Genomic DNA, 22,974 nt, shown 5'->3' on the forward strand with positions numbered 1-22,974 from the left:
GGCCAAAGCCAGGCCTGATAGTTGGGCGAACCCATTTGGCCGCTAAACGTAGCCAGCGATGCTCTGAATATTAGTGGAGAGCCGGTTATCTGCTAAGCGCTGACCGGGAATATTCAGCGGGAGATAACCGGCTGTCTTCCCCCGAATATTCGCAGATAGCTGGTTAAGTGCGATTGAACCGGTCCTGGCCAGTTAAATAGAGCACTGAATATGGGGGGGGGGGGGGGGGTGAGGGAAGAAGTCTACCACTATTTTTATGAAAGCTGCTCCTGTTGTAGACCAAATCCCCCACAAAGCCCCATTCGGGTATCCTACTTCACCCACTACCATCTTGGCTGTAATAGACAGGGCCCTGGATCATCCTTGGGACAACTTTTTCAGTAGTAGCTCCGATACAACCCTTCTCGACCTCCCCAGTCATCACCGTTGCCTTTGCTATGGGCAATCAGTCCTATTAATGCGATTACCGTGGCCAATTAAGTGCTGGATATCGACACTTAACCAGCCCAGTGCTGACTCTGTCCCCAGAATGATCCCTAAAAAAAATAGATGGTTTTTGCCAGAGATGCTAAACAGTTAACCCCATGCTTTAAGCAGCCAGGACCTGTTTCTGGCCAGTTAAATCGCTTTGAACATTGAGATGTAAAGGTTGTGTCAGCTTCTATTCCTTAGGGATTTAAAATCATGATCCAGTCCTAGCATATGACAAAGCAACATAAGAAACTACATTTCAGACAAAAAAAAAAAAGTGAAAAACAGGTACCAAAAACCAGGAGAAAATGGTTTTATATTTTATTGATCAACTCCTACCTCCTCGCTTTGGTGCTCGGTATTCCAGAGGAAAGGCGGCCTCCTCCTCCGAGGCACAGCGTGGACCGCCCCCCTCCTCTCCCACGTAAAGGCTATTTCCTCTACCACAACACGGCTGGGCTCATCCAATTAACCTGCTTTCTCCCCTCCTTCCATGCAGAAATAGTCCGCTTCTGAGTGCCTCCCCAGCATCAAATATTACAACCACCCCTGCAGCCCAGAAACATGGCCATAAAAACATTTCTTGAAACAAATATAACCATTTAAAAAATACAATAGGAAAATTAATAAATTATGGGTGGAGTGTGCTTGTGGCTGCCTTTCACTGGTACTGGCTACAGATAAACTAGTCCACAGCCCCTTGCGTTGCCGATAACGGTCCTGGCGTTGTCCATCAGCTGGATTTGTGGGCCTGTTCTGTCTCGTCTTCCTTATCCATTTCTGTGATGACCGAATAGCAGATGATCTGGATGTATTTAGTGGCAGAGGCTGCAGAGGAGAGAACATGGGGTTAATAGAGACTGCTGGCTCTCAGGTGACTAGCGGATCTTATGAGATAAAAGGCTGAAGTCCCCTTTTGATCCTAGAAGTAATCCCTAAAGAACAAGGTTCTTCCCCACCACAAGAAGGCTGGGGCACCAGTGAAAGGTTTGTCGCTTTGGCCTATGGGAGCAGGGAGAAGTTGAGTGTGCCATGGAGGATCTGTCCAGCAAGCAATAAAGAGGGACAGTGGTGAAGCTAGCGGGAAGAGACCACAAATATTCCCTGTCTCACCAATGGTGTTACGGATCCAGCTGGGTTTCTTCTGCTCAGGTACTTTCACAGCCAAGAAGAAGACAGGTACGCCAGAAAGGGCAATGCCAATCCCGATGAGCGAGTTGATGGTGTCGCTGTAGAGTGGCACGGCTACCAAGAAGATGGTGCAAAGGCAGAAGATGATGGGGAAGGCAATGCTGAGCTGGGGAGCCAAAGAGAAAGAAGAGGGTTTAAGGCCAGCGACGAAGATGCCTTATCTCAATAAACCCAAGGAAAGAAAGACGCTCCAACTTTCTTCCATACTACCTTCTATGACCATTTCCCTTGATAACCACGAACCTTTCCCCAGCACCTCCACTCCCCTGATTTGCACCCTCTATTCTAAAATCTTGATTCCAGATCCTGCATGGTCATAACTTAAAAAAAAAAAAAGTCATTCTGGTTTTGAGGCTTTGCTCCTTTCAGCAGAATAACCAGAACCTGAGATGACATTCCAGACTAGTGATCCCTAGCCCATAACAACCATGATGTTCTAGGTAACCCTACTGTTCTAGACTACTGATTCTAATATTGGCTATGCTATGTTCTCCATCTTGCAGTCCAGACCTTAGGTAGTCTTTTTGTGTGTTGTGTAGTATTTTGGTGGCAGATAGCCATCTGCTACTACCTACTGTGTCACTCGTATCATAGCTCTTTGCCCCATGTGGTTGCTGTTACTCATAACTCCACCCTCTGTGCCTATACCAGTGTTCTGGATACAGGAAACAACCATTTCCCCCTCAGAAGAAATGTATGTCCTTAATCTTCTTCCCCCTCCAGCTTCATATCATGGGTTATGGGCTCTTTAAGTAATCTAGAATGTCCCAAACACTTAAGTAAGATACTGTGTTCAGGATATTTCCCTTGACTATCTGTACTGAAGTTCTGGATTCGCTCTTCTGCAGTATGCCGGTTACTGCACTTTGATAACCTTTTTTTTTAAGCATTATGCTAGGTTGGGTGTTCTGTTCTGTTTTGTTTGGTGTTGTTGTAGGTGTTGGTTGGATAGTTTTACATTTTTACTGTTTCTGTATTTTACTTATTTTCGGTATTTATATACTGCCTAGACCTAAGTGGTACGCTGCTTTGGGTAGGTTTTGTTGTAAATTTTGAGAATGGCTTATAGATCCTGTTTTGTTTTTGGTTTTTTTTGTTTGTTTTTGTGACATGCCTCCTCCTCACTGTCTTCTCTTCCTGCCTCCTCCTGGTTTCTCTCTCCACTCTACAACTCCTGCTTTTTGTGCCCCTTCCCATATTGGATCTCTCCTGTCCAGTCAAGCTTGTGTCCTACCTTCAAGGGCCGAGGACGCTCAGGCTTCTTCCAGCGCAGATACAGCTGTCCAGCAATGGACAGTCCCACGAAAAACCAGTAACTGAAGCTGTAGTAATTGATGAGTTGGAAGATGTCTTCCACACAGAGGTAGATCAGAGCCATGGCTCCCTACGAAGAAATCAATGAGCCACAGGTTTATAGCTGGCAGGATACCGAGAGAGACAAAACAGCTCAGCTCCACCCAGGATTTGGTCCCCATAAGAATTTTCCCTAGAGAAAGTTGTTACTCCAGTAAAAAATGGTTGATTCCTGAGTTCATCCTCTATGAAGAAAGCTGATATACAAGTAATGTACCAAGTTCATCCTCTATGAAGAAAGCTGATATACAAGTAATGTACCATGGCTGTAAGGACAAGAAGAGTCCTACTTTCACCCACTAGCTGCTGGGAATTGTAGCTCCTATTTCTTAAACAAATGTCACAGAAAGAAGAAACAGAAGCCAGCTCACCTTCTTCCCGCACTTGCAAAGCTATAAGGTAACCCTAGTCGTAAGAGAGAAGGTGGGTCTACAGGAACACTGGCATCGTTTTGATTCTCAGGACAGGGATGGTTTCCAGGAGAGAAAGTGCAGGTCAAGGAGACTGACAGCTTAAGTCCTGTCCTTATTACACTACCACAATCTAAAAAGGTTACACAGTTCTTCCCTTTTGAGATTTCACCCCTAAAATGCACCCTCACGTACGTTGAAAAGCAGGGCAGGTACAGGGGTAAACCTCTTGACATGGATCATGCAGATAGCGTTAGGCAGGTGTCCTTCCCGGGAGCCCACGAAGAACAAGCTGAATTGAAAAAGAATATGAAAACCAGGGGTCAGGTCATGTAGGTCCCCACTCCACCCCCCCCACCAAAAAAAATTTGTGTGATAAAAAAAGGCCACTCGCGCAGCAGTAGACCCACCCAAGTTCTTACCGGGAAGCAGCCAAAATTGAGGCATTGAGACCCCCAAAACATGAGAGGGCCACAGCAAGCGGAATGGTCCAATTAAAGATGCCAAAAATCTGGTCAGCAAAGGTCTGTAATAAAAAGATGACAGTGTCAGAACGTTACTGGAGGGATGACTGGCCAGAGAAGATCCATTTGTGGCCCAGTCCACCACCCCCTCCTCCCCAGTTTTAAGCCCTGGCAATCTCCCTTCTTCATCTCTCATCGCTGCCCCAGCATCTTGGTGTCTCCAAATGGGTCAGTTTTGCACATATCACAAAAAGAATGAACCTCATTCACAAGATCTGTCTTTCTACTTTAACTGCTAAGGCACTGGTCTAAATGTTTATTTATTTATTATGACATTTATATCCCACAATTATCCCAAAAGTGCTCAGGTTCAATGAGAGAAATTTGTTCGCATTGAACAGAGATTGCAGAGAACTAGATTATCAAGGTCAGAAGAGTGGGACTGACAGCAAGAAAAGAAGCGAGTTGAGATCTTGATCAATTAGTTAATTAAAAGCACTACTCATTTTTTTTTTTTTTTTTTGCAAAACTTGCATTGTCTCACCCCAATTTGTGTGTGGCCTGGACTCCTCTACAGGGCCGCCGAAAGACTAGGCCGGGCCTGGGGCAAGGCCGCTCCGCCTCCGCCGCCCCCTGTCACTCCCCCCTCCGCTGCAGTCCACGGTCTCACCTGCCTGCCTCCACGGTTCGGGGCCCCCTTCATTCAAAGCAGCAATCACAGATCGCGTCTCTTCTGGCCTTCCCTCCCTGTGTCCCGCCCTCGTCTGAGGGAGGGAAGGCCAGAAGAGACGCGATCTGAGATTGCTGCTTTGATTGAAGGGGGCCCAGAACCGTGGAGGCAGGCAGGTGAGACCGGGAACTGCAGTGCCAGTGGCCTGACACCGAGCCCAGGGAATTTTGCCACCCCCTCTCGGCGGCCCTGCTCCTCTAGCCCGTCTCTCACAGGTATTCCTGTATCAGTCCCTCTATAAGGATGTCACAGGAGTCCTGTCCTGTGCTCAGACACCCCCCCCCCCCCCCCCCCCATCACCCTAGTGTGTATTCCCTGAAGCTTCCCTTTTCTGAATCATAACTCTCCCGAAAGGAGGACCAGAAGCAGTTACCACGGCGACAGCATCACTGGCAAGGATGGCTCTCATATCCAGTACTGTGTAATATGCTACGTTCGTCATAATGTAGATAATGGTCACGATAGGCATAGAAATCCCAATGGCTAAGGGAAGATTCCTGCAGGAAATCAGAGCAAACACACAGGGAAAGAGAAGACATCATATACTTCACTCCCCACATCATGTGATACAAGGGATTTAAAAAAAAAAAGCCTGGGGATCGTCTGTATTCCCTGCACCATGTGATATGATGAGATGGAAGGAATAGAAATGCCCGAGAATGGGCTTTCTTTCTTGAAATGTGTAGTAGGTTAGAAGAATCCAGTCATTGCTCTACGGCAATACCTCACTTTACCACAGAATGGTGCCAAAGGTCCATCATTCACCTTCCAGACTCCACATATAACAAACATCCTGTATGCTTTTTTTTTGTTACATTTGTACCCCACGCTTTCCCACTCATGGCAGGCTCAATGCGGCGGGCAATGGAGGGTTAAGTGACTTGCCTAGAGTCACAAGGAGCTGCCTGTGCCGGGAATTGAACTCAGTTCCTCAGTTCCCCAGGACCAAAGTCCATCACCCTAACCACTAGGCCACTCCTCCACTTTACCTCTCTGGGTTCTTGATCTCCTCTGTGACGAAGTTCAGGGTGTCCCAGCCAGAGTAGGAGAAAAGCGCAGAGTACAGGGCCAGAGCAATGTCCCCCGGGTTGTAGGAAGAGCCAGCAAAAGAATCCTCAAAGTTTTCGGACTGTCCTAGTAGAGCCAGAGCAGAAACTGAGTTATCCTCAAACTCCGCTGTTAACCCCCAGCCCCCACCTCCCCCCAAACATCTCATTCACCAAAACACTGCTAACCCCATGCTAAACTCATTTTTCTGGACATTTTATACACTGTTAAGTCAATATGGTTCAGAAAATAAATAATACAATCAACAGACCATATAGAAAGAACCCTTGTATCCAGAGACCCCAATACAAAGGACCCCCCCTAACATCTCATTCCATGCACACCGGCACATGCCCTGCATCAGTGCAAATGGTATCCTCCCTCTATCAGGGGTTGTCAACCTAATCCTCGGGATACACCAAGCCAGTCTGGTTTTCAGGATATCCACAATTAATATTTATGAGACTGATTTGCAATCTCCACCGCATGCAAATCTGTGTCATAAATATTCATTGTGGAGATCCTGAAAACCTGACCGACAGGTTTGGGAACCGCTGTTCTACACTATCCCTTATTTCTCAGAAAATAATTATTCCGCTCCCAAACCACCGCTTAACTATTTTCTACAAACAATTTGCAAATTCTCAAACTTTGGAACTCCCTTGTCCCTTTTACTTCAATGCATACCGATACCCTTAGCCTCTCTAGGTTGTCCCCAAGGCCTGGCAACGCTGTCCACCATATATCCCCCACCCCCTCATTACCCTAGATCCAGTCCCGCTCTCACCCCTGCCCCATGCTTACCCTGGCAGATCTTCACGATGCCTGCGATGATGACTGCGATGAGAGCCAGCACCTTGGCGTAGGTGAAAATGTCCTGCACCCGAGTGCCCCACTTTACATAGGCACAGTTCACGAAGGTCAAGAGACCTGGCGAGAGGAAGGAGAGGAAAGGGGGGGGGTTACTACTGTGGTATTACACTTCTCCATTCCAAGCCTCAATACAAATAACTCGGCCTTGTTGGAGTCTCTGGGAGCACTGCGTCCAGTTTAGAGTCTCTCACACTTCAAGGAGGATGTGGAGGCCCTGGAATTCTGAAAAACCGACAGTGGCCAAAATAGGAAGAGCTGAAAGCACAAAGAGGGGGGGGTTCCCTACAGGTCAAGCACTTTCTAAATCAACAATTACACATGTAATTGTCATCACAGAACAGTAGCGTTAAATCCGCAAGTAAGCGCCTAAGTCTAGTCAGCTAACCGGCTGGTGTAAAGCTCCTGCCTTAACCGAAGACAGGCCCATAACTGACCGTGTTCTGTAACTTCCGTGCATAAGTGCAAGTCACGCCCCTGACCCGTCCGTGCCCTTCGCAGATTCCCACCCCCTTTGCAAGTTGCGTTTTATTAATTTTACACGCACAATTGGTAGAATACCGACTTAGGAGGCCAGTTACGCATTTCATTTACTGTCATTTCTTATCCAGAGCAGGTAACTTCAAATTGTGCCAAACCAATTAACACTCAAGAGCCAAATAATTGTTATTATTGGTATTGACGCTATTCTAGAATTTTTTTGTACGCAACTTTGGACGACACATTTATAAAATTAGGGGTTAAATGCATCTAGCCCATAAGGTAAAATTTCAAATCAGCATGTTCATAGAAAAATGTGTGTCTTTCTCTCCACAGCAAACCTCTTCCTCAAAACAAGTTTTGGAATGAGGTTACTTCCCTGTGATCGGAGGCCGACTTCCTCCTTCTGGCCCTCGGCCTCGCCCTCTCCAGTGCTGGACCCTATCGGCTGAATCACTACCAAGAGACATTTTTGTGCTATTCAAGACAGTTTTATTTAATTTTATCCAGCACAGCTCAGCTGGAATAGATTTCTACTGGGCTTCCAGCACAAGCCCTCCCTCACTAACTATTTGTAGATTCCCCCCCCCCCCCCCCCCCCTGTCCCTACCAACTCTCCACCTAGCCTAGCCATAAAAGCAACACTCCTCAGCCAAAGACCACAGACCTCTGTTACCTCCAGGAACAGGCCGATGTATGGCCTACTTGTTAGTCTGCATGCTGAGAAGCAGGGAATCCAGGGTTCAAATCCTGCCGACTCTCCTTCAGGGCTGGCCCAGCCACTTGGCGCCCCAGAAATCCCCCACTTCTCTGCTCACTGCTAGGTTTGCCTCTGCCGTTCCTTACCTCCCTCCTGGGCCAGATAGAAAATTAAAGGAGTATCCCACCGCTTTGTCCGGTGCCCCTCTCCCCCCACGCAGACTTCCTGTCAGAGGGGAGGACAGGATAAAATGGCACTTCAGCACAGGCTGAAGCACAGAACAGGTAGGGGGCAGCAGTGAGAAAGGAAAGGGGGAGATGCTGGACATGGGGTCAGGTTAGGGAAGGGGAGATGAGAAGCTGGCCAACCCTCAGAAGGGAGGTAGAGAGGGGAAGGGTTCACCTAGGGTATCTGATAACTTTGGGCTGGCCATGCACTCCTTGTGACCTCTGGCAGGCAAGTCACTTTCCATTGCCTTAAAGCCCTCCCATGGACAGGGAAACACCTACATTTCCCCCCCCCCCCCCCCCCCCCCGAATGTAAGGTCTTTTGAACTATCAATGAAAAGACATGAGCTACATCCAAATACACATGCAGCACTGAGCCTGGCCACTAGGTGCCATTCTATAACTACCCGAGACATTCTCCTCTGGGGTTTGAGCACCACCTCTGCTGCAGTCCTAATCAGCCCAGGGAGCAGAATCTGGACTCAGGAGTCAAACCCAGATCTGAAGTCGAATCAGGCCAGCCCAGACTGAACGATTCTTAAGAAAATGCTGCCGTCAAGGCTTGAGGAGGTGAACAATGTGGGAAAGATATTTAAAGAGTTTAATAGCTATTGAATTTATTGAAACTGTACTCAGAGACGCGACAGAGGTAAAGCCTGGCCAGCTTCATTCTGTCCCTGGTGACGTGAACTGAGCAGGTCCCGTCTTCAATCCCATATCCCCCACCTCCAGGTCACCAGGGTTGAGTCACGGCTTGTTTGGCCCCCATTACATCTATGGGCCTTACCATTCTAATTTCTGCACGAAGGCTGAACTACGAGGGTTAAATGAAAAGTAATGCCTCCACCTCCATAACTTTTGCTTTGAGATATTTTAATGAATATAATAACATGAAAATAATGCTCGAAACTTCTTTTATTACACACGTTCACTTTTCAACAGAGTCGCCGCCATTCACCCTACCTTTCTGCCAGCGATGGCCAAGTGCTGGTGTGAGGCCTTAATGCCGTCATGTTGCAACATAATTTCCCCTTCTTCTGCTTCCGAATTCTTCTCAATTGTTCTTTCAAAAAGTTTTCACGGTTGCAATAAAATGCCCGGGCCTGTCAAACGTCTGTGTGTGTGTGTGGGGGGGGGGGGGGGGGGGGGAATTGTGCCTGGGCTGTTGAGCACATGTCTAGGCACAATCTGCCCGCTTTTACTTTCTCAAAAACTAACAGCACGCATATCATTTGCATACTATTAGATCTGAGCATTGTTTTTGAGTGCTGTTCCCTATAGCGCCAGAGTTTTGAGCATCATGGCCTGAGTGATCCTCAAGTTGTCCTTTATGAGTTCGTCAACTTTTCTCATGCGAGACTCGTCCATTGCTGTCACAGGTCATCCATTTCATTTTTGATCGTGCAAATCAGCCCTTTCTCCACAATCTTTGCAATCCACGGAGCTCACTTCTACACAATCACCATCAACGGTCAGAAATTCTATCACGGTACATTGCTTAAACTGCACTGACTAAAGCTCGCTGCATTGCTTCCATTTCACAAGCAATGGCAAAACAGCCTCTTCACACAGGCGCTTCTCGCCAACTAAGGTACAGGAAGAGATTTCAAAGAACAAACGCGTGTAAAATGTCAGTGTTGCCATCTATTGGTGAATTATGGAGGTGGAGGCATTACTTTTCATTTAACCCACATAAAGTGTCCCAGCAAGCCAAGGGGTAACATTCCAATCTGGCTCAGGTTGTCCTCCCACGTGGAGTTATCTGGTGACTCAAGTTCAGGTAAACACTGTCCCGAGTAGGGGGGGGGGGGGAAGGACGAGGTTTAGCTTTGGGCGATGATTATAAACAAGGTCGTAAAAGATAGAGATAAGAGTGAAAGCAGAGGGTAAATTCCACGGTTCTTCATTCCAAGTATTAAACGTAATTTAGAAGGGTAGGGGAAATTATCACTGTACAGTTTACTTATTAAAAAGATACACATTCCACAATGGTTCTCAAAGCCAAATTTAGGCTTGTATGCTCCTAGTTCAACACTCAGGACCCCAGAGGCAGGCTGCCTACTAGAACATCAATGTTTGAATGAGACAACATTGCATTAGAAGAGGGTCTTATATTTGTTAGGGCCGGACGTAGAACTTGGCCGCTGGTGCTAACACACAAAACCCAAGTAACACAACAAATGACCCACTCGGTTCAAGAAATGAGTAGACCTGAAAACAATAGATGTCTTATTATAAAGAAGGAAAAGCCTCAAGGAGCTCCTGACCATAAAGGTCTAGCGGGCTACTGGCGATCAATATGACCTAAGATATGGCCAATATGATCTGTCCTCTTCATAGGCTTAAAAACCTTCGTCATACAGCAATCTGTACTAGGAATGCTGTCATTGATACACCACTACCCCCCCCCCCCCCCCCACCCGTCAGATTGGATCCTGATACAGCATTACCCATTGGAATTGGGGCAAAACGATGGCCAACGTTGGTCCGGGGTGCTCCATAGTGAAACTGATCCAGCACACAGAGATCATAGCAGTGCGAACTGTGGGTTTAAGCGGAGGCGACTGTCTATGTGAACGACTATGTATAAGTCAAGTTACAAGCCTGAATCTTGAGTAGAACACTTGAATGATTTGACTTGGAAGGCGCTTAACACAGCGGTTTTTGGACTTGTTTTTGAATGTCTTTAATAAGAAGGTTTTTAAGCCTATGATAAGGACACATCATATTGATCGCCAGTAGCCCACTAGACCTTTATGGTCAGGAGCTCCTTTGAGGCTTTTCCTTCTTTATAATAAGACATCTATTGTTTTCACGTCTACTCATTTCTTGAACCGAGTGGGTCATTTGTTGTGTTACTTGGGTTTTGAGATTCCACCTCCACTTTTTTTGAGTTATAGAGCTAACACACAAAAAGCAAATGGTTTCCCCTCATGATCTAGTTTAAAAACAGTCACTCAGGAGAGCACGATTCAGAATGATGTATGTAAGAAATACGGGATATTAAGAAAATGTCGATAAAAGAGGTTGTGGCAAGACCTACGGTAGCCCAGGTGAATTTAAATACAGAGCAGGGAATACAATTAATTCCCAAGTTATCTGAATAAAAGTGTCCATAAGCAAACTCTTAATATAAATAAAATGTATACTTTAGTAGTCCGTATATAAGCACCAGATGCAGTGGCGTTCCGAGGGGCGTTGACACCCGGGGTGGATTGCCGATGTGCCCCGCCCCCAGCAAAGGGACAACCCCCCACCCCGGCGAAAGAACCCCCCCCCCCCCCCGGGTGCCGCGCGCCAGTCAGCGTCGTTCGTTTCCATGCTCCCTCTGCCCCGGAACAGAAAGGCAGTATATCAAGTCCCAATTCCCTTTCCACGTATTAAAAAAAAAAAAAAAAGAGGAAGGAAGACAAAGAGAGACTTTGAAAAGGAGATTGTGTTGGACAAAATAACAGAGTAAAATCTTTTTTTTTTTTTTTTTTAAGTATATTAGAAACAAGAAGCCGGTGAAAGAATCAGTTGGGCCCAGTGGCGTAGCCACAGGTGGGCCGGGGTGGGCCAGGGCCCACCCACTTAGGGCTCAGGCCCACCCAACAGTAGTGTTAGCGGTAGCTGGTGGAGATCCCAAGCTCTGCCAGCTGAGGACTTTCCCCTGATCGTAACAAAATTCTACTCTCCACAATAACGGCAACTGCGCATGCTCAGTTTTCAGTGCATGCCTGCTGCAGACTGCCAAGGTGGAAAGAAGCGTTTTCCCAGCAGCTGAGATATTTTTGGGTGGTGGTTGGGGGGAGGGAGAACACTTGGTGCCCACCTACTTCTTGCCTAGGCCCACCCAAAATCTGTTGTCTGGCTACGCCCCTGGTTGGGCCGCTAGATGACCAAGGGGTAAAAAGGGTACTCAGGAAAGACAAGGCCATAGCAGAGAGATTAAATGAATAAAGATGACCTGGTCGATATTGTGTATCTGAATTTTCAAAAGGCATTTGAAAAAGTACCTCACGAAAGACTCCAGAGAGAATTGGAAAGTCATGGGATAGGAGGTACTACTACTACTTATCATTTCTAAAGCGCTACTAGACGTATGCAGCACTATACACTTGAACATGAAGAGACAGTCCCTGCTCGACAGAGCTTACAATCTAATTAGGACAGACAGACAAAACAAACAAGAGATAAGGGAATATTAAAGTGAGGATGATAAAATAAGGGTTCTGAACAAGTGAATAAGGGTTAGGAGTTAAAAGCAGCATCAAAAAGGTGGGCTTTTAACTTAGATTTGAAGACGGCCAGAGATGGAGCTTGACGTACTGGCTCAGGAAGTCTATTCCAGGCATATGGTGCAGCAAGATAAAAGGAACGGAGTCTGGAGTCAGCGGTGGAGGAGAAAGGTGCAGGTAAGAGAGATTTACCCAGTGAACGGAGTTCCGGGGGAGGAATGTAGGGAGAGAGGAGAGTGGAGAGGTACTGAGGAGCTGCAGAGTGAATGCACTTATAGGTCAATAAGAGGAGTTTGAACTGTATGCGGAAACGGGTAGGAAGCCAGTGAAGTGACTTGAGGAGAGGGCTAATATGAGCATAACGACGCTGGCAGAATATTAGTCGTGCAGCAGAATTTTGAACAGATTGAAGGGGAGAGAGATGGCTCAGTGGGAGACCTGTGAGAAGCAAGTTGCAATAGTCTAAGTGAGAGGTGATAAGAGTGTGGGGATGAGGGTTCTGGTAGTGTGCTCAGAAACGAAAGGGCGTGTAGTAAAGAAAATATAGTGTCCTATTGTAGATTAAGAACTGGTTAAAAGATAGAAAACAGAGAATAGGGTTAAATGGTCAGTATTCTCAATGGAGAAGGGTAGATAGTGGGGTTCCACAGGGGTCTGTGCTGGGACCGCTGCTTTTTAACATATTTATAAATGATCTAGAGATGGGAGTAACTAGCGAGGTAATTAAATTTGCTGATGACACAAAGTTAATCAAAGTCGTTAACTCGCGACAGGATTGTGAAAAATTACAAGAGGACCTTAAGAGACTGGGAGACTGGGCGGCTAAATGGCAGATGACGTTTAATGTGAGCAAGTGCAAAGTGATGCATGTGGGAAAGAGGAACCCGAATTATAGCTATGTCATGCAAGGTTCCACATTAGGAGTCACCACTCAGGAAAAAGGATCTAGGTGTCATCGTTGATGATATGTTGAAACCCTCTGCCTTAAGAATTATTAGGAAAGGAAGACAGAATAAGTCGGAGAATATTACTCTGCCCCATGTATCAACTCCATGGTGAGACCATAACCTCGAGTATTGGGTGCAATACAGGTCGACCAAATTTTAGTTTTGATTTTAATTCTTGCACTGACCCCGGCCACAAATTCAAATTCAGCCATGATTTGGTTTCAGTCGAAAATGCTGGTGCATTTTCAGCAGGAATATCCCTCCCCCCTCCAAACAAAAGCAGCCCCCACTCCCCCTCTAAAAACAAAAGCAGGCACTGCTCCACCTACCCACCCCCAAACAAAAGTGGCCTCCCAATCCCTCTGAACAAAAATCGACCCCCCCCCCCCCAACCATAGCCTCCTTCCCCCCACCCTGGGCCTACCTTACAAACCCTGGTGGGGGGGTCTAATGGCCTAGTTAGGACAGGAGTGATCTTTAGTCGCACCTGCCCATGCTGACTCCTCAGTCAAAATGGCTGCCGCAACTTCCCACCACACTGATGTCGTATCACCTCAGAACTCTGGAGCCCTACACTGTAACGGTATATCACAAGCACCTCAGAGCGCTGGATCCCTGTGATCTGACAGTACAGTGATGACATCACATGCCCCTCGGTGCTCTGGATCCCTGCAGTGTGACAATGCAGTGATGACATCATATGCCCCTCTGTGCCCTGGATCCCTGCAGTGTGACAATACAGTGACATCACAAGCACCTCCGAGCGCTGGATCGCTGTGATGGGACAGTAAAGTGATGACATCACATGCCCCTCGGTGCTCTGGAGCCCTGCTGTGTGACATTCTAGTGGTGACATGACATCACGTGCCCTGCAGCGTGATCGAGCACACTGCAGATATCTGCATGTACAAACTTGTTCTCTTTTTCTCTCATGGTGGGAGGAGGGGAAGAGGAGAGCTATCCGTGTTATTAAGTAATTCTCCACACAGACAAGCAGCTTAGACACAGAGGGTAGGTGGCAACGTGCTGAGGAAGCTTTTCTGCTATCAGCTGAGTTCTGCTCATTCCCCACTTCCGGCCCCCTCTCTCCCCCTCCTGCCAAGACCAGGGACATGTGACTGATGGAGAGACAAAAAACAGACCAGACAGAAAACATTGCTTAGCCAAAACCAGTTCCACAGGCCATAGCAGGGCATGTTCTGCATCCATGACCTGCCCTCATCTCCCTTTCTGTAAGACACCTCCTAGGGATGTCTTAGCCGACATCCCTACTACAGCAATGACTAGCTTTCTCTTGGGGGGGGGGAGGGAGCTGCATAATTTATCTTGGGTCATTCTCTTACAGAAAGCAACAGGAGTGGGGGGGGGGGGCTCCTTGAGAGGGACACAGAGAGACAGACAGCCAGCAAAACAGACAGAGAGAGAGGTGCAGAGGAGATAAGGGGATGCCCAGACAGAGAGATATAAAAAGACAGAGACTGGGGCAGAGGTAAAGAAATTAAGCTGGAAGATATGGAGGGGGGAGGACGTGAGCAGCCAGTCGCACTTGCTGTGTCTGTCACAGGGCTGCCAGGCTGATGTTTCCATTAAGTGAATTAGGTAGTCACCCAGAGCACCTGGGGGCACTTTCTGCCACCCTCCCCCCACCCAAAGCCTCTGATTTGGAGCAGTAATGGCACTTAAAACAAGAAAGAGGGGCGGCAAGGGGTCTCTGAACCCCCGAGCAGAGACCTCCTGTTCACATCAGGGGGAACTAGCTGGACTTTTGCAGCACAGTGTGCCGGGGGGTTCAGAGACCCTTTGCCGTGTCACCACTGCATGTGGCCCCGGGGAGACAGGGAAGGAGCGGTGAAGTGATATTAAGGTAAGTGTGTAACCAGCGAGGGTACAGGCGTTAACAGCAAAAGTTCACCTAGACCGCACGTGGAGGGGCATTTCGTCTAAATCCGACTTTGGACGTTTTGCTGAAAACATCCAGAAATCCAGTTTTCAAACGAGAAAAACATCTTTATCTTTTTTTTCTCTGAAGACGGCCATTTCTTAGATGTTGTTGTGCTTAGTATGTCCAAGTGAAAAGGCGCAAAAATCAAGCCACTGGGATGTAGACGGAGCCAGCATTCTTAGTAGACTGGCCACACAGACATCCCAGTAGACCAGTGGGGCACTCTAGGGGGCGCTGCAGTGGAGTTCACATAAAAGGTCCCAGGTACACATCTCACCGTTACCCTCCACCCCCCCACCAGGTGTATGGTGAGCCCTTCAAAATCCACAAAAAACCTACCGTACCCAGCTATACACCACTATAATAGCCCTTATGGCTGCAGGTGTCACCTATATGTGGGTACAGTAGGTTTTGGGGAGCTGACACTTTCCACCACGAGTGTAATAAGAGCATAAGAGTAACCATACAGGGTCAAACCAATGGTCCATCTAGCCCAGTATCCTGTTTTCCAAACAGTGGCCAAGCCAGGTCACAAGTACCTGGAAGAAACCCAAGAGTAACAAGATTCTGGAACCCTAAAGAGTAGCTTTACCCCTCACTCCCCCGCCACTGAGGATCCTCTGTGCCTGTCCCAGGCTTCACCCCTCAACCCCACTTACCATTGAGAATCCTCTGTGCCTGTCACAGGCTTTACCCCTCACTCCCCCACCGCTGAGGATCCTCTATGCATGTCCCAGATTTCACCCCCCCCCCCACTCCCACCTACCACTGAGGATCCCCTGTGCCCGTCCCAGCCTTTACCCCTCACTCCCCCCTACCACTGAGGATCCCCTGTGCCCGTCCCAGCCTTTCTTGAATTTTTGCTGCCAGCACCAACCCTTATAGGACTGATTTGGAGGGCAGATCTCCAGTATACTCACAGATACAGGCTGCAGCAATCAGGCGGTTGGCGGCATAGGGCGACCCACAGCTGGGGAAGATGGGCTGCACCATGTAGTTGGCGAAGGTGATGGCAATGATGGCTTGGCTGGTGGGTTCAATGAGGAGGAGGGAGGTCCAGAGACGGATGAAGGCCAAAGGGCCACCAAAGGCCTCCAAGATGTAGGCGTAGCTAGCTCCAGACTTCTTGATGGTGGTCCCCAGTTCAGCATAGCAGAGGGCCCCGAAGACGGAGAAAAGCCCCCCAACTGCCCAGACGACCAGCGAGAGCCCATAGGAGGAACTGTACATCAGCACGCCTTTGGGAGAGACAAAGATACCCGAGCCAATCATATTTCCCACAATGAGACACACACCGTTCAGCAGGGAAATCTCCTTCTTCAGTTTCATGGAGCCAGAGTCATCTGTAGAGGAACGAGAGCCCTCGGTGGTCCCGTTGGCGAGGCTCCCTGGGGGTGAGGGGGACGACTCAGTTGGAGCTGCCGAATATTTAGCAGGGTTCGACATGGTGGAGAGGGAGAGAGGTCAATGTTCAGGTCACCAGCAGAACTGCATCGAAGGCTAAAAGACACAGGAAGGGTTATATCATGGAGGGAAGGACCTCACAAGCAAGAGAGACTCTAGGGCAGGCTTGTCCATCCTACGGCCCGTGGGCCAGAAACTGGCCCACCAAGTGCTTTTTTCTGGCCCTTGGAAGCTTGGCAGTTCTTCTGGTGCTTTCAGCGGGATTCCTGCTTCCCCGCCGTGACTCAGATCGCTATAGGCGATGCTGGAAGTTTGTGTTGATCTCACAGTATCAAGTGTCACAAGACTTGAAACCGTGAGACTAACCTGAACTTCCGACACAGCATGGCTTAAACTTGCAGAGAGTCGTCATGGTTGAGAAGATGGAATCCCAGTGTTTCTCCTGCAGCCAAAGCCAAGTGAGGGAAAATAAACTGGGTGAAGGTTGGGGGGGAGGGGGGGTTACATGAATAAGAGAGACTAGGTGAAGGCTGGGGGAGTTACACAAATAACAGAGACTGGGTTACATGAGGGAGAGAGACTGGGTTAAGGCAGGGGGGGTTACATGAGGGAGAGAGAGTGGATGAAGGCGGGGGGGGGTGTTACATGAGGGAGAGAGAGTGGATGAAGGCGGGGGGGTTACATGAGGGAGAGTGGATGAAGGCGGGGGGGTTACATGAGGGAGAGAGACTGGATGAAGGTGGGGGGGGGTTACATGAGGGAGAGAGACTGGATGAAGGCAGGGGGGTTACATGAGGGAGAGAGACTGGATGAAGGCGGGGGGGGGTTACATGAGGGAGAGAGACTGGATGAAGGCGGGGGGGTTACATGAGGGAGAGAGACTGGATGAAGGCGGGGGGGTTACATGAGGGAGAGAGAGTGGATGAAGGCGGGGGGGTTACATGAGGGAGAGTGGATGAAGGCGGGGGGGTTACATGAGGGAGAGAGACTGGATGAAGGCGGGGGGGGTTACATGAGGGAGAGAGACTGGATGAAGGCAGGGGGGGTTACATGAGGGAGAGAGACTGGATGAAGGCGGGGGGGGGGGTTACATGAGGGAGAGAGACTGGATGAAGGCGGGGGGGTTACATGAGGGAGACAGACTCGGTGAAGGCTTGGGGGTGGTTACACGAGGGAGAGAAACTGGGGAGTTATGAGCAAGAGACTGGGTGGTCTGGAGGATTACATGACTGAAAGCAAGAGTGGGTGAAAGCTGGGGAGGAGATGATACACTGTCGTATTTGCCACTGTTTGACGAAACATGAGGTAAAATACAATGGTGCGTGTTTTGTCCCTCCAAATGTTACAAAACACAAGTCATGACCCCTGCTAGGAAAAGGTTGGACAAGCCTTCTCTAGGGACAACCTCACACTCTGACCCCTGTATAAAACAGTGATAACTTACTTATGCAGAACCCAGGGGATAGACCCCAGACCCTCCCCCTGCAAAATATGGTGATAACTTGACTGGGGAGGGGGTCTCCAGCGATTTCTTCCTTAAGCAGACCCTCCCCCTGTAGAAAATAATGATAAAGCGACTGGGGAGGGGGTCTCCAGAGAGTTCTTCCTTAAGCAGACCCTCCCCCTGCACAAAATAATGATAAAGCGACTGGGGAGGGGGTCTCCAGAGAGTTCTTCCTTAAGCAGACCCTCCCCTGCACAAAATGGTGAGAAAGTGACTGGGGAGGGGGTCTCCAGAGAGTTCTTCCTTAAGCAGACCCTCCCCCTGCACAAAATAATGATAAAGCGACTGGGGAGGGGTCTCTAGTGGTACTTCCTTATGCAGACCTCAAGGGACAGACCCAGATCCTGTCCCCTGTGTATTGTATAGTGACTGGAGAGGGTCTCCTGAGGCGTACTTCCTTATGCAGACCCCAGGGGACAGACCCTGGGCCTCCTGACACTGCTAAGATATTGCAGCTTCTTAGACACCCCCCTTCTCTAACCTTTGACTTCTCAGTTATCCAAGATCATTAATATTTGCTGATGTGTGGAACATTCCAGCCCTGCAAGCTAATCAAGAAATTAATTATAAACCTGATACGAGATACCCAGGCTGGGGAGGGGCTGGGGATGGAAGAGGGGTTGAGGTGCAGAACAGAGAGGTAACTTGTGCTGCTCTTTACCTCCCAGGGATTACCAAGGAAGTCAGGTCACTAACCACCTAAACAGAAGTCTTGGGTGGGGGGTGGATCTGATGAAGTCCCTTTCCTCTGAGACAGGCAGAGACAGTGAGAAAATAAAGATATGACAGACAGTACAGGTGGCTGAAAGACAAAAAAGAGACAAGGAAAGAGCAATAGGGTCAGATGAAAGTGAAAGTGACCAGGAGAACAGAGAGGAAGAGCGGACAGGCAGAGAGAAGTGACTGGGGAAGGAAGGAAAGAGAGAGAGAGAGTTAACACTCACTATTCCAGGTTCACACCAGGTTCACAGTCTGTCAGCCTCCCTCCAGGGATAACTGTGGAAGAGGAAGATGAGACAGCCTGAGAGTCTCAAGGAGCAGGCACAGAAGGAGGGGAGGAGTTGAGTCATCTGGGAGTCCAAGGTACGCTGACCCAACCATTTCGAAAGAAGAGAAATAACAGAACCCTCAACCCTGAAGGCTTCGCTCAGCAAGTTCCCGGATAAGAGGTTTTTTTTTTTTTATCTAGAGGAAGAAAACGATCCTTCTGTACAAACCACAAACTTGGCACTGCCACAGGGGACTTCGAAAGCACAAGGTTGCCATGCAGCAGAAGCGCCCCCACCAGGGGACCCCGGCAACGCCCCCCACCAGAGCACCCCAGCAGTGTCCACACCAGGAAACTCTAGCAGTGCCCTCCAGGGTGACCCCAACAGAGCAGCCTGCCTGGCAGCATGAGCTTCCTACCTGGCAGCACCCCCACCAGGGGACACTGGCAGTGCAAGCTTCTCACCCGGCAGGCACCCACCAGGGGCTTCAGCAGCATTAACCCAAATTGACCCTGTGGATTAGCCAAAACTCACAGGAATCTGGTGACTGACTTAAAAACCTGTTTCTCTCACTCTCTTCCAAATCCTAACAAAATCCTCAGTTTAAAAAAAAAACAGTGAGGGAAGGGGGAGGAAAGACAGATCTTGTTAGACCAATTTCAATTCTAAATCCTATCTTTGCCCAAAAACTAAGACAAGTGAAAAACACCCATCCAACAATCAAAACAACAAATCTTCCACTTGTAACACTGAGCCATACAAAATAATAAACACATAAAAACACATGTCCATAACAGAAGCTTTGCATCACCGTTTAGAAAACAAACATACCCACAAGAACAAAAATATTTCCCCCAGTAATTAAGTTTTGCATCTTACCCAAGATATCCAGTTTCTAAACACTCTGGGACCCTCAGGATAAAGCCACAGGATGGGGTAGATCAGAAAATTAGGGATCCTTTGAATAAGCTGCGCTAGAAAGCGGCCAGAACTGGAATTAGCGTGTGGGTTTGCCAAGCACTCTGGTCATTTTCAAGCACAGCTGAAAAATAGCCGCATTCGGGTTTTGTTTTGTTTTTTTGTAATGGCCTTGTTCTAATTTCAACAAGTGAAGAGTCCAGTGTAAATGTTTAAATAATCAACACGATGAATTAAAATTCCTGATATTCCTTTATGCTCAAATATTATCTTCTTTTGTATATATAAAAAAAATAGTTGAGCATTTAAGCTATGGCTCGACGGTGGCCAAACCTGTTTCACTTTACATGCTTCATCAGGAGCCATGAATCAGCTTTCTTATACCATCAAACAAGATGGTATCGCATATTTGTGTGATCACATTGCATCTTATCAAACCCCAATTCTTTCATGCAGCGTTCTTAGAAGATAATATTTGAGAATAAAGGAATATCTGGAATTTTAATACATTGTGTTGATTATTTAGACATTTACACTGAACTCCTCACATAAGTACATAAGTATTACCATACTGGGAAAGACCAAAGGTCCATCAAGCCCAGCATCCTGTTTCCAACAGTGGCCAATCCAGGTCACAAATACCCCGGCAAGATCCCAAAAAATATACAAAACACTTTATACTGCTTATCCCAGAAATAGTGGATTTTCCCCAAGTCCATTTAATAACGGTCTATGGACTTTTCCTTTAGGAAGCCGTCCAAACCTTTTTTAAACTCCGCTAAGCTAACCACCTTTATCACATTCTCTGGCAACAAATTCCAAAGTTTAATTACACGTTAAGTGAAGAAAAATTTTCTCCGATTCGTTTTAAATTTACTACATTGTAGCTTCATCGCATGCCCCCTAGTCCTAGTATTTTTGGAAAGCGTGAACAGACGCTTCACATCTACCCGATCAACTCCACTCATTATTTTATAGACCTCTATCATATCTCCCCTCAGCCACCTTTTCTCCAAGCTGAAGAGCCCTAGCTGCTTTAGCCTTTCCTCATAGGGAAGTCGTCCCATCCCCTTTATCATTTTCGTCGCCCTTCTCTGCACCTTTTCTAATTCCACTATATCTTTTTTGAGATGCAGCGACCAGAATTGAACACAATATTCGAGGTGCGGTCGCACCATGGAGCGATACAAAGGCATTATAACATCCTCATTTTTGTTTTCCATTCCTTTCCTAATAATACCTAACATTCTATTTGCTTTCTTAGGCACAGCAGCACACTGAGCTGAAGGTTTTAACGTATCATCAACAACGACACCTAGATCCCTTTCTTGGTCCGTGACTCCTAACGTGGAACCTTGCATGACGTAGCTATAATTCGGGTTCCTCTTTCCCGCATGCATCACTTTGCACTTGCTCACATTAAACGTCATCTGCCATTTAGATGCCCAGTCTCGTAAAGTCCGCTTGTAATTTTTCACAATCCTCTTTTTTGTGGGTACTTGTTCTAATTTCCCAATTAGCGTGCAGACATCACCGCTGGAAGCCCTTACGACACCTATTTAGATGGCGGTAAGAGATCCCGCGTTACTCCTGCACCAATCGGGTAGCGTGCAGTAATGTACTCGTGCTACCCGATTAGTGCAGGGCATGTCTACCCCCCCCCCCCCCCCCCAGAAAATAATTTCTATTTTCCAGCACGGGGATCGGCACATGCTGATCAGAACAATACCGTGGCGCTGTTTTGCCACGCGGTAGCCCTAAAACCCAGCAGAACAGCCCCTAAATCTGAAATGGGGCCCAGTGATGGTGCCTTCCTTTGCTGTTCTCCTAGACCTAACATCTACTCTCGTCCTCTGTATTTTATTCTTTCTATATTGTTGCTCATTTCTGTTACTGATTTGTAAACCACCTTGATGGAATTCCCTAAGGCGATAGGTATATCAAGTATAAATAAACTTGGAAACTTGAAAAACACACCTTCAAGTCACTGGAGAAAGCGAGGGTGACACACTTCAATTTACCATCCTCGTGATGTCACCCCTACCTCCAAGAGCTTATGCTCGTCAGGGTTAACCCACCAAAGAATTAAAATACTTAAAAACAAGAGACGCAGCAGAAGGGGCAATAAACTGGTTTTGGTGTGGGAGGGGGCATTTCCTTCTTTCTCTGTCCTGATGATAATAAGGGTTCAATTTTTAAAAATGTTGTATTCAGGAGATTCCCTTTATGGGGGATAGCGAGAGGGTTTCAGGGAGACACAACAGGAGGAGTCAAGGTCACCTAGGAGCCGGGCAATTGCTGGAATGCAGGTGAGAAAGGGTTTCTCTTATCCCTTTCCCTCATCTTCCTCGTCATTTTTTTGTTGACAGACTGTATAACATTTATTCGGGTTCTGTTTAAAAGGATTTAGAAGTATCTGGTAAACAAGCAGGGCTGTCACCCAGCAGCTTTTCAGCACAGCACGATCCGTTTCTCGTTATTACCGGGGCTGGAAAAACTTGACACCAGCAGAATTTTAAAAAAAAAGGGAAGGAAGAATGGTCCCTTTGCTGCCCCCGAGTTTGCCCGCATCACATCGATCCCTTCGACCTGTTTCCTTAGCAAAAAGGAAAGAGATATTTACAGTCCAGGAAACACAAATACTACAAAATCCCCTGTGAAACAATACAGAAGAGAGGGGAGGGGTTGTTTGTTTAAATGTTGCAACAAGGCAGGGGAAACTTAGGAGAGCAAAAAAAACAATAAAACAAAAATATCTTACATTCTCCACTGACGCACAGACACAACTTGGACGTAAACAGGGGGGAAACCCTCCACCCACCCCCACTTTTCAGGCCTGCTTCTTACCTGGGGGAAGTGGGTGTCTTCTAGGTGCCAGCAGGAGTGTGAGAGCTCTGGGGCTTGAATGAGTCTAAATGAGCTGATTAGGGCAAACTTTAAAAGCACACGCGATAGAGGGGCGGAGGAAGACACAGGGGGTAAGGTTAACTCCAGGGCTCCTGGTCCTCTCCATCTCAGGACGGGTGCTTAGTTCCAACAGAACCACACATGTCCCTTAGGCTCACTGGGGCTCAGACATTGGGTTTCTTGTTTTTACTCAGTTCCAG

At 47.7% G+C, this 22,974-nt stretch overlaps 1 protein-coding gene across 4 annotated transcripts; it reads right to left on the reverse strand.

Annotated features, from left to right (window-relative positions):
- Positions 1-778: 778 nt before the first annotated feature.
- Positions 779-22,786, reverse strand: SLC7A7 (solute carrier family 7 member 7). Of its 4 annotated transcripts, XM_030187667.1 has the most exons (11): positions 18,905-19,023; positions 18,657-18,762; positions 15,973-16,552; positions 6,471-6,596; positions 5,609-5,753; positions 4,993-5,116; positions 3,848-3,951; positions 3,621-3,717; positions 2,897-3,046; positions 1,585-1,768; positions 779-1,299 (listed from the first exon to the last, which is right to left on the reverse strand). In XM_030187667.1, the coding sequence occupies exons 3-11, from the start codon at positions 16,496-16,498 to the stop codon at positions 1,205-1,207; spliced, it is 1,551 nt and encodes a 516-aa protein (XP_030043527.1). In that variant the 5' UTR covers positions 16,499-16,552; positions 18,657-18,762; positions 18,905-19,023; the 3' UTR covers positions 779-1,204. The 4 variants fall into 4 exon arrangements, with proteins under 4 accessions (XP_030043527.1, XP_030043528.1, XP_030043526.1 ...); XM_030187668.1 differs by lacking the exons at positions 18,657-18,762; positions 18,905-19,023 and adding an exon at positions 22,715-22,786; XM_030187666.1 differs by lacking the exon at positions 18,657-18,762.
- Between the last annotated feature and the right edge of the window lie 188 nt (positions 22,787-22,974).

The sequence above is a fragment of the Microcaecilia unicolor genome, chromosome 14 (assembly GCF_901765095.1).
Source record: "Microcaecilia unicolor chromosome 14, aMicUni1.1, whole genome shotgun sequence".
Classification (NCBI taxonomy): Eukaryota; Metazoa; Chordata; class Amphibia; order Gymnophiona; family Siphonopidae; genus Microcaecilia; species Microcaecilia unicolor.